The 15,329-nt window shown below is 44.8% G+C and overlaps 1 protein-coding gene across 1 annotated transcript in view; it reads right to left on the bottom strand.

Annotated features, from left to right (window-relative positions):
• PELI2 (pellino E3 ubiquitin protein ligase family member 2) overlaps nucleotides 1-7,754 on the bottom strand; it is a 180,414-nt gene extending 172,660 nt beyond the window's left edge. The window contains exon 1 of the mRNA XM_023627785.2: nucleotides 7,355-7,754. Coding sequence (XP_023483553.1) covers nucleotides 7,355-7,431 — 77 coding nt within the window. The 5' untranslated portion in view covers nucleotides 7,432-7,754. The remainder of the gene's footprint in view (nucleotides 1-7,354) is intronic.
• Between the last annotated feature and the right edge of the window lie 7,575 nt (nucleotides 7,755-15,329).

Here is a 15,329-nt window from a genome sequence, read left to right as displayed (position 1 = left end):
CGAAACTGGAGTATGTGACATCAGTAAAGTACATGTTTAGAATGGCAGGGAGCCTTTACCTTGGGCCCTTCAGGTTGGGAGGATCGTTGACAAAACTGCAGCTTGCTACACAATCTGCATGTGCCTCCCAAATCAAAAAACATTACTGAGCCCCTGAGACACCTCTGTGAGACACAGAAAGCCATTCCTTCAAGACACTCAGTGAGCACCTGCTATGTACCTGAAAAGGTGTGCCTGGCACTCCAAGGGAGGTGGAAGCCAGGGTCCTTGCCCTAAGGGGCAAACTTGGAAGGAAGACCAGACAGTTTCAACGAACTCTAGTGGAACGCAATTACCACTCTGGGCACGTGGCAGGCAGCACAGCAGACTGAACCATGTTTGTGCCAAGGGATGTTAAATATATGTCCCTACATTTGTTTACACTTCTATTTTCCCTTTGGTAAATTGCGTATATACTTTGCCTCCTTAACTAACAGAATACTCAGAATACTTTGGCTGTAACAGCAGAACCCACTCAGGGTGGTTAAACAGAAAAAAGTCAATAAAAATTGAAAAAGGTGGGGGCTCTCAAAGGACACAGGATTATTTTCTCTGAAAAGCTCTTCCTGAATATTCTGTCTACAAGGGCTCCCACTAGCTTCTCCCTAGCACTTTACCCTGCTAGGCCCGCACCCTTGCCCACCCAATCACTCTCTTCCCCCTTTCCTGCTTTATTTTCCTCATAGAAAATTTAATTTCAGAGAGTGCTATCTCCTGTGTGCTGGCTCATTTGACACTGCTCATCTCTCTCACTGAAGGTCAGCTCCAGGTGGGCAGGGTGCCTGTCTGTCTCATTTGCTATGCATGTAGCACAGTGCCCAGAGCAGTGCTAGTCCTCAGTCCATATTTTTAAATCAAGGAATGAACAGCCAGTCACATAGAACTCTGGGCAGAGTATGCAACTAGGTCCCATGAGGGACAAGAACCAGAATCTGGGACCAAGACAGCTAGCTGCTCACTGGCTCGTATGCCGTTGCTTCTCGCCTCCTGTCTCATGGGCTCCAGCCTCAGCTTCTCCCTCTACCCCCTGCTGCATCCCTCTTCGCAGAAGTGCTTTCTCCACACTTATTTCAGGACTGAAAACTCTGCTAGTCTCCCATGCCCTTAGGATAAAATCTAAAATCCTTCCAATAATTATAAGCCCTTCATCACCTGCCCTCCATCCTCATTTCTAACATTACTTCATTTAACCACTCTTTTCTAGCCATATCAGGCTTCTTTCCATTCCTCAAAGGAGCATGCACACTCACCTCTGGGTCTCAGAATACTGTGTATCCTCTTGCTGGAGCATTCTTTCCCTCTCGCTGCCACCTGGCCATCCTATTCTCATCCCGACACAGGGTTAGGTGACCCTGCTAAGGTGTCCCCATCATAGCTTATCTCTGTAAATTGCTTCCTATCTCCCCAACCGACTGTAGGCTCTGAAGTGGCAGAGACCACACATGTCTTGTTCGCCACTGCATCCCTTAGTGCGCGTGCAGCATCCAACATGTAGTAGGTGCTTAAATATTTGTAGAATAAACAAACTAACTGTATATCAGGAATGGCTGTTCGCTGAGGAGATGGGGCAAGAACAGGGGAGCAACTCACAAGGGCAGGGAACATATCTGCCTCATCGAGCTGTATCCCTCGGGCCTGGAAGAGCAGACTCCCAAAAAATATTGCTGAATGAATCAATTCCTATCTTGCCTGATGTAACTCCACCCCTTTCTCTCCCACTCAAGAAAATGTATCAGAATGCAAGTGGGTAAAAAATGACATTATTAAAGGGCCATCTCAGAATCATTTGAAAGAGCCACACTTTATTACTTGTCATCAGTTACTGGCAACGTACCTCAAACCTGATCATCACACGTGATATGGTTGAGACAGTGGTTGAGAATAGCTGATTGAGACAAAACTAAGAAATATGAAGCATTTTCTGCTCTCATTATTTTATTTTCCAGAAGATGAATATGACAATAAGCTCAGTAAAAACTAGTAACTGAATCATTTTTATCCTGACTTTTCTTTTTATAAAATAGATTCTGTACACCCCAGGAGAAACCTTTAATTAAATCAAAAGATGTGAAAAATTCCTTTTCAGTTATTTTTCTCCCATACCAATAGGAGAAAATGCTGTTGTCTCTATTCAAAAGTCAAACCACAGCCCCACAAACTTACTTCAGGGGCCACTGCTGATCTCCGCACAGCAGACAGAAAACTGCTGCCCCAGGGTGACGATATTGGTCTCCCTCACACACAGCAACAGGTATGTTTTTGGTTTTTTGGTCTTTTGTGTGCACATGGTTTATCTTGTGGATAAAGTATGCTTGGTAAAGTTGCTGGGACCTGAATCAACCTGGTTTTGTTTTTGTTTATATAAAGCATCCCCAAATATTGATCACATGATGAAATACAACCAAAAGTGAAAAGTCCGAATGAAGGTCTCAGTCTTGGTATGTTAAAGAGAGAAACAAATTTGAGAGAGCCAGACGAGTAAAGCACCCAGCCAGCCACAAACTCCAAGCAAGGCTAAAGTTAGTAAAGGAAAATATAGCAACCCAAAGCCATAAACCTCACGACCCTTAGCAGCCCACAGAATCAGACACTCTGTCCACACAAACAGATCACCCCACACACTGAGTGACAGGAAAGATTTTATTAAAAAAAAAGTTCAAAGACCTTTTAGTCTATAAAGGATACTAGTGTTTGATGTCTTTGGGCCCAAATTAGAGAGGGGGCTTAGAAAAGGAAAGTATTAGGGTGTCTTTGAAGTTTCTTATTCCTACCAAGGGGAGGGCAAGGGCAAGGTGCCAAGGTTAAGACAGAAACAGCACACAGAAACTGGGAGTTGCTCGTTTAAAAAATAAAGACCATAAACTCTTCAGGCAACAGTCCCCCTTGTCTTACTGAGACAATGCTGCACCACCCAAGGAGGAAGGCAGCTAGCCCTGACCTTTAGCCTTTTGTAGACCTTGGTCAGTTTCCACTAAAATACTTCATGTTTCAGCCATACCTATATACCTTCGTTTGTAGAGGTTCTTAACCCTTTTCTGTGCCAAGGATCCCTCTGGTGGTCTGATAAAGTCTACTGAGCCCTTCTCAGAAAAGGTTTTTAATGCATAAAACACAAACAATTACAGGTGAAATCAATTATATTTAGTTATCAAGATACTTACAAATTGTGATACAATAAGACATGTGCTCCTGTATTAATGTATCAAATAAATAAAGCAGCAGGTCTATTTGTTACCCATACTCAAAACTGAGTGAAATGCTAAATTTCAGTTTGAGTACAGCGAAAATAAAGATGTGTTTGTTTTTCCTATCCAAGCTCAAGGCCTCCCTGGGTTCCATCTGTGGACCCTAGGCTAAAAACCCTTGGCTGAGAGAGCCAATAAAAGTACATTTTGTGAAGCATCAAATGCGCCTTGCAAAACGTGTACTCCATTCCACTGTGAGATGAGGGGAACTAAGAGTAAGCAATATTTTTCCAAAAACCATGACGGGCCATTGGTCAGCAAGAGACCTGCAAGCTTCATATTGAATCCAGAAGAGGACTCAGCTCCCCTTACGCAAGTGACAAAAACACTGAAGCTCTAAGGAGCAACAGCTTGCTGGGCTCCGCCCTGACCTGTGCAAACAGTGATGGGCAGGGGAGGGATCCGGCTCAACTATGAGCCTGAATAGCTCTCCCTCCTCCCTGGAGCCTCAGCTTCTTCATCAATCAAATACAAGAGCTGACCACGTACCGCGGCGTCTTAGGTTCCTTCCAGTTCTAAAATTCTACCATCAGATTCTCTCTTCCTAACACTGGCTATTTCAGCCTCCTTAGCTTAATTTCAAAACTGTCTTTCTTAAACTTGGAACAGAAAGTTTTACCAAATTTGAATGCCCTCATGTACAACCTAACACCAATGAGTCAAATATATGTATACAATTACAACTTTTTTTAAACAGCCCAGTTTTGCACATAACTACTGCATAAAAAGCAATCACAGCATGGGTCTTTTCTGCTTTTAAAACACAGTTCCCATTCAAATTCTAGCACCATCACCTCAAGAATATACAAAACCAACCCACGTGGGGCTACCTAGAACATGTTAACTATACATTTTCTACATTTCAGCCAATGAACACTACGACAGGGTACAGACCAGGAAGGCCCTTGACAACCACCTAATCCAATCGTATTTTATTATCGCTAAAGAAACAGACAGGGTGAGGGACTAAGTCAAAATCACAAAGCCAGTCTGCAAGATAGCAGGAATTCAATGCAGTCTCCTGACTCTACCTTCAGGCTGTCCCTGCCACCACTGAACTGCCTCTCAAATCCTCACACACTTCCCCAACTCTAACATTTTAGCCAGGCTCACAATAAATAGCAAAAAGACCTAACAGTTAGACTAGTCATTTTTGCTGTCTTCAATTATGCGATGGGCACAGCAAAGAGTTGTGTCGTGGCACATTCACTGCTTGGAATCATGAAATCATTCAGTTCCACTGATCTGTCAAGAAAGTGATGACCCATTAAAATCCTAACTACCTGGCAATTCCCTTAATGTCGTGTAACACGTGAAAAGACACAGCATTTGTACGTGGATGTATACATATACCGCTCCACATAGATATACACATACAGACATATATACATACACACACACACATATACCTATATAGCTCCTCAGTCTACCCTACAGGATTTCTCAGTAGCATTTTACTATAAAATTTAGAAGAGAACAAACAGGACAATCGCATAAAAGTTAAAAAAAAAAAAAGTATTGTGGGGCCAGTCCAGTGACATAGTGGTTAAGTGTGCAGGCTGCACTTCGGCAGCTGGGGTTCGCAGGTTCAGATCTAGGGCGTGGACATACACACCGCTCACCAAGCCACACTATGGTGGCAAATCACATACACAATAGAGGAAGAGTGGCACAGATGTTAGCTCAGGGCCAATCTTCCTCACACACACACAAATCGTATTTTTTAAGCAAAAGTTTCTATCAATATCGATATTAAGCATTTTTAGGTCATAAGATGAATTTTATTAACAAGAAAATCTACTAGAAATTCTCTAGGTACCAATATTTATGTCCTAAATGATCAGACATGCAAAGTTGACATTACTTTCTGACTCTCGTTGCTTTAAGAGAAAAGGCACTGACTCTAGTCCTCAGGGTGGGATATGAATTAATAAGGGTCTCTTTAAAGTCTACCTACCTTCTCACTCTTTCCGCCTTCTCCAATGTGTTAAAATTACTAGAGAGTCAGAAACCTACTCTCCAAGAAAAGGAAAGACGACAATTCTTCTCAAGCATTCAAAAACCAGGCCAGCATCTTCTCAGCAGTCTGGTCTCAACGCACATTCCCCTCCTCAGAGAGACGGTCCCTGACCACCTGGCTGAGAAAGCAACACCTGCCTGGAGCAGGCGTTCCCTACGTTAACCCACTTCTGCCGAGAACCTGGCAACACCTGAACTTGTCATTCATTATTCACTTGTTTACATGTTTCCTTCTCTTTGTGCCTGCCGCTCCACACTAACACGAACGCCCCCTGTTCACAGCTGGATCCTCAATGCCTAAACAGGGCCGGCACACAGTAGGTGCACAAAGAGCTGCAACACGTCTGGCCCAAAGTACTAATTTAAGCGCCAGCTACGTGCCCTCTGTCTCCTGGAAAAGATTAGCAACGCACAGAGCACGTGCAATTGGCAATGCACTCACACAGCCTGCTTGAGAGGAAGCCTGTGATCCCAGGACAGCCCAGGGGAGAAATCCTCCTCGGGGCTTTGGAATGCCCTGCACTGCCAGCGCCGAACACAAAGCCTCTCCAGGCCCACTCACACACTGCTTCTCCCAGACGTCTCAACAATGATTTCCTCAAAAGGAAATCACGAAATAAAGTTCTGGCACAAGTTAATCTTTCGTGTCAGGTTCACAATGTTAAACATACTCCGAAGCCAGCCACACAAACAAAACCAAACTCCACAAAATTAGGTTGGGCTAGGTTACATAAGATGAGCTAACTCTGGCTTTTTTCCTGTCCTTCCTCCCTCCTTCCAGTGAACCCTGACATCTGTCTTCGAAGTAATCTGTAATTAAGACACAAGTGAGAAGAACGCCTATCTGCAAACTGCTTCAACAGAGAGACTTACAACAACACTCCACGTAATACTACAGCCACCGAGCGAGGAGGGCTAGACCGGGCTCTGCTACGTCTAGAAGCTTCTTTTAAAAACTCTTCTCTTCAAAATTATTTCCAAGTCGGCACTGACTGCAAGGTGTTCAGTTATCAAACACATTTTCCAGAGTTCTCTGAGTTCGTCCACACCCGAGACTCCTCGTAAGTGTGCTAAGCCTGCCCCTCAGCACCACCGACGAGGTTCTGAACACAGGTCTGTCAACAGAGGAGGACAAAAGCGCGGTTCCCAGGAGCGACACGTCCGGAGGAAAAAGCCGTGCCCTCCCCGCAGCCCAGCCCCAGGCCGCCGCGTCCCGGCCCCGCGCGCCGCGCCCTCCCTGCCCGCTCCCCGGCGCTCACGCGCGGAGCCTCCCGGGCTCATCGCGGGCAAACAATAGAAATGCCACCAGCAAACTCAGGAAGTCGCTGAAGTCTCTAATCGCCGCCGTTTAACGATTGTGCATAATTGCTATCTTCAAAATGCGGTTTCACAGGCGGAGGGGGAGCCGCGGCGGGAGAGCTCCCGCCGCCCGCAGGACGTCGACGAGGCCGCGGCCCGCGCCCCGGAGCCCGCCGGCGTCCTGCCCCTCCGGGCCGCTCCCGGGGAAAGCCGGGCCGGCCGGGCCGCCGGGTCACAGACAGGTCACCGCCCCGGGCTGCGGCCGCCCCGAAACCGTGCGCCGAGCGCCGCCCGCCGTGCAGTCGCCACCGTCGCCGCGGCCGGGCCCAGGCGCGAGGGTCCCGCGGGCCCCCGCTCGCCGCGTGGGGTCTCCTCCGACCAGGGCGCCTGCGTGCGACGGCGGCGCCTCGGCCCGGGGCGCGCGGGGAAGTCGCGCGCTCTCCCCGCGCTACGGCCGAGGACTCGGTCCCCGAGCGCGCTGCGCCCGCGAGGCGCGGGGTCGCCCAGTCCGCGCCGCCACTTCCCCCGCGCGGAGAGCGCAGCCGGGCGCCCGCCGCAGCCCCGCGCCGACGGCGGGCATCCCGCCTCCGCGCCCGCCGCCCCGGCCCTGCGAGCAGCCCTGCGCCGCGAGCGCCCCGGCGGTCCCCAAGGAGCGCCCGAGCCACCCCACTGGCCCCGCGCAGGGATGCGGGCGCTCGCCGCCCCCCCACCCGGCCGAGCTCCCGCGCTCGGGAACCGACCCGCGGACTCACCCCAGGACCACCAGCTCTCCGTATTTCACAGGCTCCTTATTGGGGGCGCAGTGCTCCTCCTGGCCGGGGGAAAACATGGAGCCCCGCTCGGCCGCCGCCGCCTCCGCCGCGATCCCCGCCGAGTCCGCGCCGCCGCTACAATCCCATCCCGAGAAGGGGGTGAGCGCGCCGGGGAACGGCACGGCGGCGAAGGGGGCGCGGGGCGGCCAGTCCCGCGGCTGCTCCGTCGTGGCTGCGCGGCTGCCCCGCCGGGCTCCCCGGAGCTCCGCGTGCCGCGGCCGCCCCGAGCCGGACTCGGCAACAAATGCGACCGGGCAGCAGGGGGACCTGCCCGCGCCGAGCGCCGCCGCCGGAGCCCCGCGGGAGGGGGGAGCGAGCGAGCGCGCGAGGGCGGGGCGGACAGCGCGGGGGAGGGGCGGGCGGGCCGGCGGAGCCGCTGGGGGCGGGCGGGCAGGTGGGAGCCGCCCCGCCCCCGCCCCCGCCGCCGCCCCGGCGCGTGGGGCCGCCCGCGCGCTCGCCCCCCTCGGGCCCCGCGGCGGACCCGCCGCTGTTATGTAAACAGAGAGTAAAAGGGAAAGGAAGTTCTTAAAGGAGCAGCTCTATTTTTTTTTTTCTCGCTTCCTTCCCCAAACTCACGGCGCGGGGCCCTGGGCGCTGGCCGGTGAGAGCTCCCGCCGCCGAAGGCTGCACAGGGTCCCGGAAGCGCCGCGTCAAGGTCCCAAGCCTAGCCTCCTAGTCTTCCCCGGTTTGGTAGATGTAAATAAAGAACTTCCTCTCGGGGTCTGAGAGCACTTGCTTTCCCGGTATCGCTGTGTCGCGGCAAACATCTGGAGGTGTCGCCCACACGCACCTGGGTGCCTCCTCTTCCAAAACCGAGTCCTGCAAAGCTTGAAGGCGTCTGGAATTGCGGAGGGCTTTGCTGATTCGTGCTGGGTTCGAAGGCGTGTGGAAGGCGCTTGCAGCGCCCCGCCATTGCACAGGACGCAGCTACCCGGTTGTCGTCAGCAGAGCTCTACATGGTTTGAAAGAGAAGCTGCTTCTTTTTAAGTCCACACTGTATCCACTTGTCCCATACCCTCTCTCAATCCCCTGAGGAATTTGAGAGGAAATTACCTGGATGAACTTTATAGTGAATGTAAATATTCCTTTATTACCAGAATGTGTTCAATGCACTATGTTTGTTTTTCTAAATAGTTACTACTACGGCTTTAAAGTACGTAATTTACTGCCTGCTGTTTTTCATCACGCAGGATTTTATTGTTTTACCATTTATTAAGCACTCGTAACATGCTAGAAACTCTGTGTATTGTTGCCAGTCGCTGCCTCTCAAGGCTGTTAAATATTTAAAGAAATAAATACTGCAAAAGCTACCCTACGTAGGAACAGTGACTGGTTGGCTATGACCCTAAAGAAAGGGCTAGGAAGAGAATAATTGCTTCTGTAACCGTCCACTCCGCGGTTCAACACCGTTTGTCTAACATGCTCTGACAGGTGGTTACTGTCAACGTGATGCTTCAGGAAATTTTAGTTAAGTTAGTAACTGATTTTTTTTTTAATTGAGGCTTTAAAAATCAATTACTTCAACGTAGCTAAAGCTACGCCATTGGTAAGCCAAACACACAGAAAAATTTTAAACAGTTAACTTATCTAAGCTAAATATAGAAATTCTGTGCTTCAACTGAATATGGCTGTTCTGCATATTTTCATATTCTCTGTATTTTGTATATATATATTCTGTTATAGCTTTAACCAACAGTCCTTCACTAAATGGTTAAATGCTTTCTCATCACTAGTGTCTTGGTGTGAATTTCTGTCTGAATTTCTGCTTGACTAAGGTTGTCTTCATCCCGCTACTCTATGCTCCTACTTACTGTCTAGATGTGTGACTAGCAAAGATCTATCAGAAGCATGGCGCAGTCACACAGTCGCCTGTTATTAGAGTCCCTGGCTCTGTCCTTCTAACTTCTCCGGGCTTGTTCTGTTGCTGCTACTGCTCTCTAGGCTACAATTACCTCCTCCCTCCTTCTCTCTTGGCATGCTGTGCTTTTGTGTATTGCTTTACACTGTTGTGGCTCCATTTCCTCCTTGCTGTGCTCTGCATCTGCTCTTAGGAAGATGGAAACAAATATTTATTAACCTCCTACTAAGTTCCAAACACTAGGCTGAGAGTTACCCCTAGGATGTCCCAATCTTTGAAGGCTCTCCCTTCTAACTGTCTGCCCATGGTGCCCCTGACTTCCAGAGGGGCATCTCTCTCTTTCTACTCTCTCAGCATGTCTTTAAACATGTTTATAGTGTTTAATCAGGTCTGTCTTTATCAGAGTTACTTACAGGAAGTGTTGCTTTGAATGAGTCTTTGTATCAAGGGAGGCTTTTTATCCTACGTAGCTCAGGGCTAGCAGACCACTTTTGTGAATCATTCTGAGAGTCCTGAATGCCTCAGGAATGCATACAGGGGCCAGGAATGGAAATCCAAATGAGCAAGTGGGCTGAGTGAGGACTGTGACAACTTGGTGAGTCTGTGCTACCTAAAAGGGGCCTCTGCCACTCATCTGCAGCGAATTGTTGCCATGTGATGATACCAGCTCATTGTTGCTAAATTTAACTTTTTTTAAAAAGCGCAAATCCTAGTTTTTATGCCAAACCTCCCAATTTTTAACTGTCAGTAACTCATTCGAGTTTGTTGTTTTGTTTGTTTTTAACACAGAGTGGGCCCACAAACCATGTCTATTTTCTAGATTAGGCCCAAGATCCCCAAATTTACTTTCTCTGATTTCAAGGAAACGTGAGTAAAGGTAAAAGAATACTTCTCAAGTGGGATCAAATGGCAGAGCTGGGAGGGAACACAGTGGTGGGGCATAAACTTGATTTTCTCAGAGTGGGTGGCTTATATCCCTACAGAAGCCAGCCTGCACCTTTCTCTGCCCCCATCCCTTATTAGAGTTTTCTGCTCCCAGCTTAAGCCAATTAGAACATTACCCCCACTATTCCCAGCTAATATTAGGAATCTGATTTTAGCAGGAATTTCTCTCTTCATGAATGTAATTGTTTTAGTTAGCAGCTCTAGGCTGGTGGGACGATCTGGCTGTGCCATCTGCCAACCCGCTGAAAGCCAGGGTGTGTTTGGCTGACCCGGCTGCCAGGGCACACCCTCTCCTCCCCTCTCTGCTTGCCATTCCATCTACATCTCCCCTAATCTACTCTCCTGAAGAGGACGACCCACCCACAGCATCCCAAAGGGACTTGATGCTATTTCTTGGACAAACAGAAGCCATATGTTTACTACGCAAATAAATAATGTGAGGCTTTCTCTTGATTTCTCCTGCTGTTATGTCTACCTCTTTTAAGTTAGAATTAAAAGATTTAGTGAAATGTTTATCTTAACCATCCTTAAATAAAATCAGTCAAATACCTTCTAGTATTTCTAGAATGAATACTCTAATTTTTGGTCACTCTACGTTCTACGTTGCCTGTTTGTGTTTGCAAAGACTAAAGAGTAAGAAAACACTTTCAGAAATATATGTTTGGACAAACTGATCATTATTTTTCATGAAACCTTAGATCACATTTCATTTTTAAATTATACCTTTTACCTTTTCCTGATTGGGAGGATAACATGAGCTCTTTATCAGAAGTTGGAAAACGTGAAAAAAGGAATTTTTTTAAAATCTTACTTTAAATCCTCCATAGTCTCATTACCCGGAAACAACTCTACATAACAGTTTTGTGTATTTCCTTCATCTTTTTCATTTTTAATTTTTTTGACATAGTGATGATAATACAATATATAGTCACCCTTTACCCAGTTTGTTATCCTGCCTTTTTTTCACTTAATATTATATCGTGAGCATAATCTTGTCACTGAAACTTCATCAACATTTTTGTTGTTTCATCATAAGTATTGACATCTACTAACCATTCCTTTCTTATGGAACATTAGGAAGATTCTAATTTGGGGTCTTATAAATAATAAACATATTTACGTTTGTTATTACTGCAAGAGAACAGATTCCTACAAGTAAAATTATTACATCAAAGGGCATAAACATTTTTAAGACCCTTTGATGCATATTTCCAAAGAGTTTTTCAAAACGATGTGCCTGCCCATTTATACCATAACCAGCAGGAAGTGAGAGAGCCTGCCTCAGGGAACTCTCACCAGCATTTTTAAATCTTTACTAATGTGATAGGTGATTCTTTTTTATTTGCATTTCTTTGCTCTTGTGCAGTACGCTCACTTTTTTTTTATTGTAGTAAAAAACACATAACATGAGATCTACCCTCAGCAAACTTTTGAGAGGCCAGTCCAATATTGTTAGCTTAAGAACAATGTTGTACAGCCGATCTCTAGAACTTTCTCATCTTACATGACTAACATTTTATACCCAGTAAACAGCAACTCCCCATTTCTGCCTCCCCTCAGCCCCTAGCAACCATCATTGTACTTTCTCCTTTCAAGAGTTTGACTACTTTAGATACCTCATATAAGTGGAATCTTGCAGTATTTGTCCTCCCGTGACTGGCTAAGTTTTTAGTAACTTGTCTTCAGGATTCATCCATGTTGCAGCATATGACAGAATCTCTTTTTCTTTATGGCTGAATAACGTTCTATCATATGTATATACCACAGTTTTTTATCCATTCTTCCATCAATGGACACTTAGGTTATTTTCACCTCTTGGCTTTTGTGAACAATGCTGCAATGAACACAGGAGTACAAATATCTCTTCGAGATCCTGATTTCAATTCTTTTGAATAAATCACCAGAAGTGGGATTTTTGAATTATGTGGTAATTCTATTTTTAATTTTTTGAGGAAACTACCTTCTGTTTCCCATATGGCAGCACCATTTTACCTTCCTACCAATAGGGCACACGAGTGCCAGTTTCCCTACATCCTTGCCAACATTTGCTATTTTCTGGGTTTTTGATCATGAACATCCTCACAGGTGTAAGATGGTACCTCATTGTGTTTTTGATCTGCATTTCCCTGATGATTAGTGATGCTGAATATCTTTTCATGTACATGTTGTATGGACATGTCTTCTTTGGGAAATGTCTATTCCATTCCTCTGCCTAATTTTTAATTGGGTTATTTGAGGGTTTTTGCTGTCGAGTGGCATGAGTTCCTTAGAAGTTTTGGATATTTACTCCTTATCAGATATATGGTTTGCAAATATTTTCCCATTCTGTAGGTCACCTTTTCGCTCTGTTGATTGTTTCCTTTGCTGTGCAGAGCTTTTTAGTTTGATGTAGTTCCATATGTCTATTTTTGCTTTTGTTGCTTGTGCTTTTGGTGTCATATCCAAGAAATCATTCCAGGACCAATGTTCTAAAGCTATTCTGTTTTGTTTTCTTCTAGGACTAACAGTTTCAGGTCTTATGTTTAAGTCTTTAATCCATTTTGAGTTGATCTTTGTGTATAGTGTAAGATAAAGGTCCAATTTCATTTTTTTGCGTGAAGATATTCAGTTTTCTCAGCATCATTTATTGAAGAGGCTATCCTTTCCGCATTGTGTATTCTTGGTGTTCTTGTCAAAGATCAGTTGACAGTTTACGTGTGGGTTTGTTTCTGGGCTCTCTGTTCTGTTCCGTTGGTTTGTATGTCTATCTCTATGCCAGTACCATACTGTTTTCATTATTATAGATTTGTAGTATAGGTCAAAATCAGGAAGTGTGAGACCTCCAGTTTTGTTCTTCTTTCTCAAGATTGTTTGGGCTATTTGGGGTCCTTCGTGGTTCCCTATGAATTTTAAGGTTGTTTTTCTATTTCTGTAAAAAATGTCATTGGGATTTTGGTAGAGGTTGCATTGAATCTCTAAATTGCTTCGGAGAGTGCGGACGTTTTAACAATGTTAAGTCTTCCAATCCGTGCAAACAGGCTGGCTATCCGTTTGTTTGGGTCTTTGATTTCTTTCAGCAATGTTTTGTAGTTTTCAGTGTATGTGTCTTTCACCTCCTCAGTTAAGTTTATTCCTAAATATTTTATTCTTTTGGGGACTATTGTAAATGGTATTATTTTCTTAATCTCCTTTTTGGATAGTTCAATGTTAGCCTATAGAAATGCAACTGATTTTTGTAATCCTGCAACTTTACTGAATTTGTTTATTAGTTCTAACAGATTTTTTGTGTAATCTTTAGGGTTTTCTACGTGTAAGATCATGTCGTCTGTGAACAGAGATCATTTTACTTCTTCTTTTCCAATTTGGATGCCTTTTATTTCTTTTTCTTACCTAATTGCTCTGACAAGAACTTCCTGTTCTATGTGGAATACAAGTGGTAAGAGTGGGCACCTGTGCCTTACTCCTGATCTTAGAGGAAAAGCTTTCAGCTTTTCACCATTGAGCATGCTGTCAGCTGTGGGCTTTTCATATATGGCTTTTATTATGTTGAGATAATTTCCTTTTATTCCTAGTTTGTTGAGTGTTTTTTGTCAAGAAAGGATGTTGGATTTTGTCAAGTGGTCTTTCTGTGTCTATTGAGATCATCGTGAGATGTTGATCCTTCATTCTGTTAGTAAGGTGTGTTATGTTGCTTGGTTTTCATATATTGAACCATCCTTGCATCCCAGGGATAAATCCCACTTGGTCATGGGGTATGCTTCTTTTAATGTGCTGTTGGATTTGCTTTGCTAGTATTTTGTTGAGGATTTTTTCATCTATATTCATCAGGGATATTGGCCTGTGGTTTTCTTTTCTTGTAATGTCTTTTCTGGCTTAGGTATCAGGATAATACTGGCCTCATAAATTGAGTTTGGAAATGTATCCTCTCTTCAGCTTTTTGGAAGAGTTTGAGAAGGATTGATATTCCTCTTTAAGTGTTTAGTAAAATTCATAGTGAAGCTATTTGGTCCTGGAATTTTATTTTTGGGAGGTTTTGGATTACTGATTCTGTTTCCTTACTAGTTACAGATCTGTTCAGATTTTCTATTTCTTCATGATTCACTCTTGCTAGGTTATGTGTTTCTAGGAAATTATCTATGTCTTTTAAGTCATCCAATTTGTTGGCATGCAATTATTCATAGTACTGCTTTCATTTCTGATTTCTTTATTTGAGTTTTTCTCTTTTTTCTTAGTTAGTCTAGCTGAAGTCTTGTCAATTTTGTTCCTCTTTTCAAAACACCAACACTCAGTTTTGTTGACTTTTTCTAGTCTTTTTCTGTTTTCCATTTTGTTTATTTATGCTCTCATCTTTATTTCTTTCCTTCTGCTAGCTTTGGGCTTAATTTGTTCTTCTTTTTCTATTTCCTAGAGATGTACAGTTAGGTTATTTATTTGAGAGTATACTTCTTTTTTTCTTTCTTCTTCTTCTTCTTCTTCTTCTTTTTTTTTTTTTTTTTTTTGCTGAGGAAGATTTGCCCTGAGCTAACATCTGTGCCAGTCTTCCTCTATTTTGTATGTGGGTCGCTGCTACAGCATGGCCATGGACCAGTGGTGTAGGTCCACACCTGGGAACTGAACCCAGGCCACCAAAGCAAAGCGCACCAACCTTAACCACTAGGCCACAGAGTCAGCCCCCTACATCTTTTTCAATGTAGGCATTTATCACTATAAAGTTCCCTCTTAGTACTGCTTTTGCTGCATCCCATAAGTTTTGGTATATTTTATTTTCATTTTCATTTGTCTCAAGATATATTCTAATTCCCCTTTTGACTTCTTCTTTGACCTATTGATTGTTCAAGAGTGTTGTTTAATTTCCACGTATTTGTGAATCTTCCCATTTTTCTCACGATTGATTTTTAGTTTCATTCAGTTGTGGTCAGAAAAGATACTTGGTGTGATTTCAACCTTCTTATATTTGTGAAGACTTGTTTTGTGACCTGACATTGATCTATCCTGAAGAATGTTATGTGTGTGCTTGAGGAGAACGTGTATTCTGCTGCTGCTTGTGGATGTATTTGCTTTTTAACAGCCACGTGGTTGGGTAATATTGAGCTCAAGGTCAATAAAATCTTAGACTTCTGTCAGGTGAACTGC

Source organism: Equus caballus, chromosome 24, assembly GCF_041296265.1.
Source record: "Equus caballus isolate H_3958 breed thoroughbred chromosome 24, TB-T2T, whole genome shotgun sequence".
Taxonomy (NCBI): Eukaryota; Metazoa; Chordata; class Mammalia; order Perissodactyla; family Equidae; genus Equus; species Equus caballus.
The sequence above is the reverse complement of the archived record's forward strand: the minus strand, read 5'-3'. Positions and strand labels throughout refer to the sequence as shown.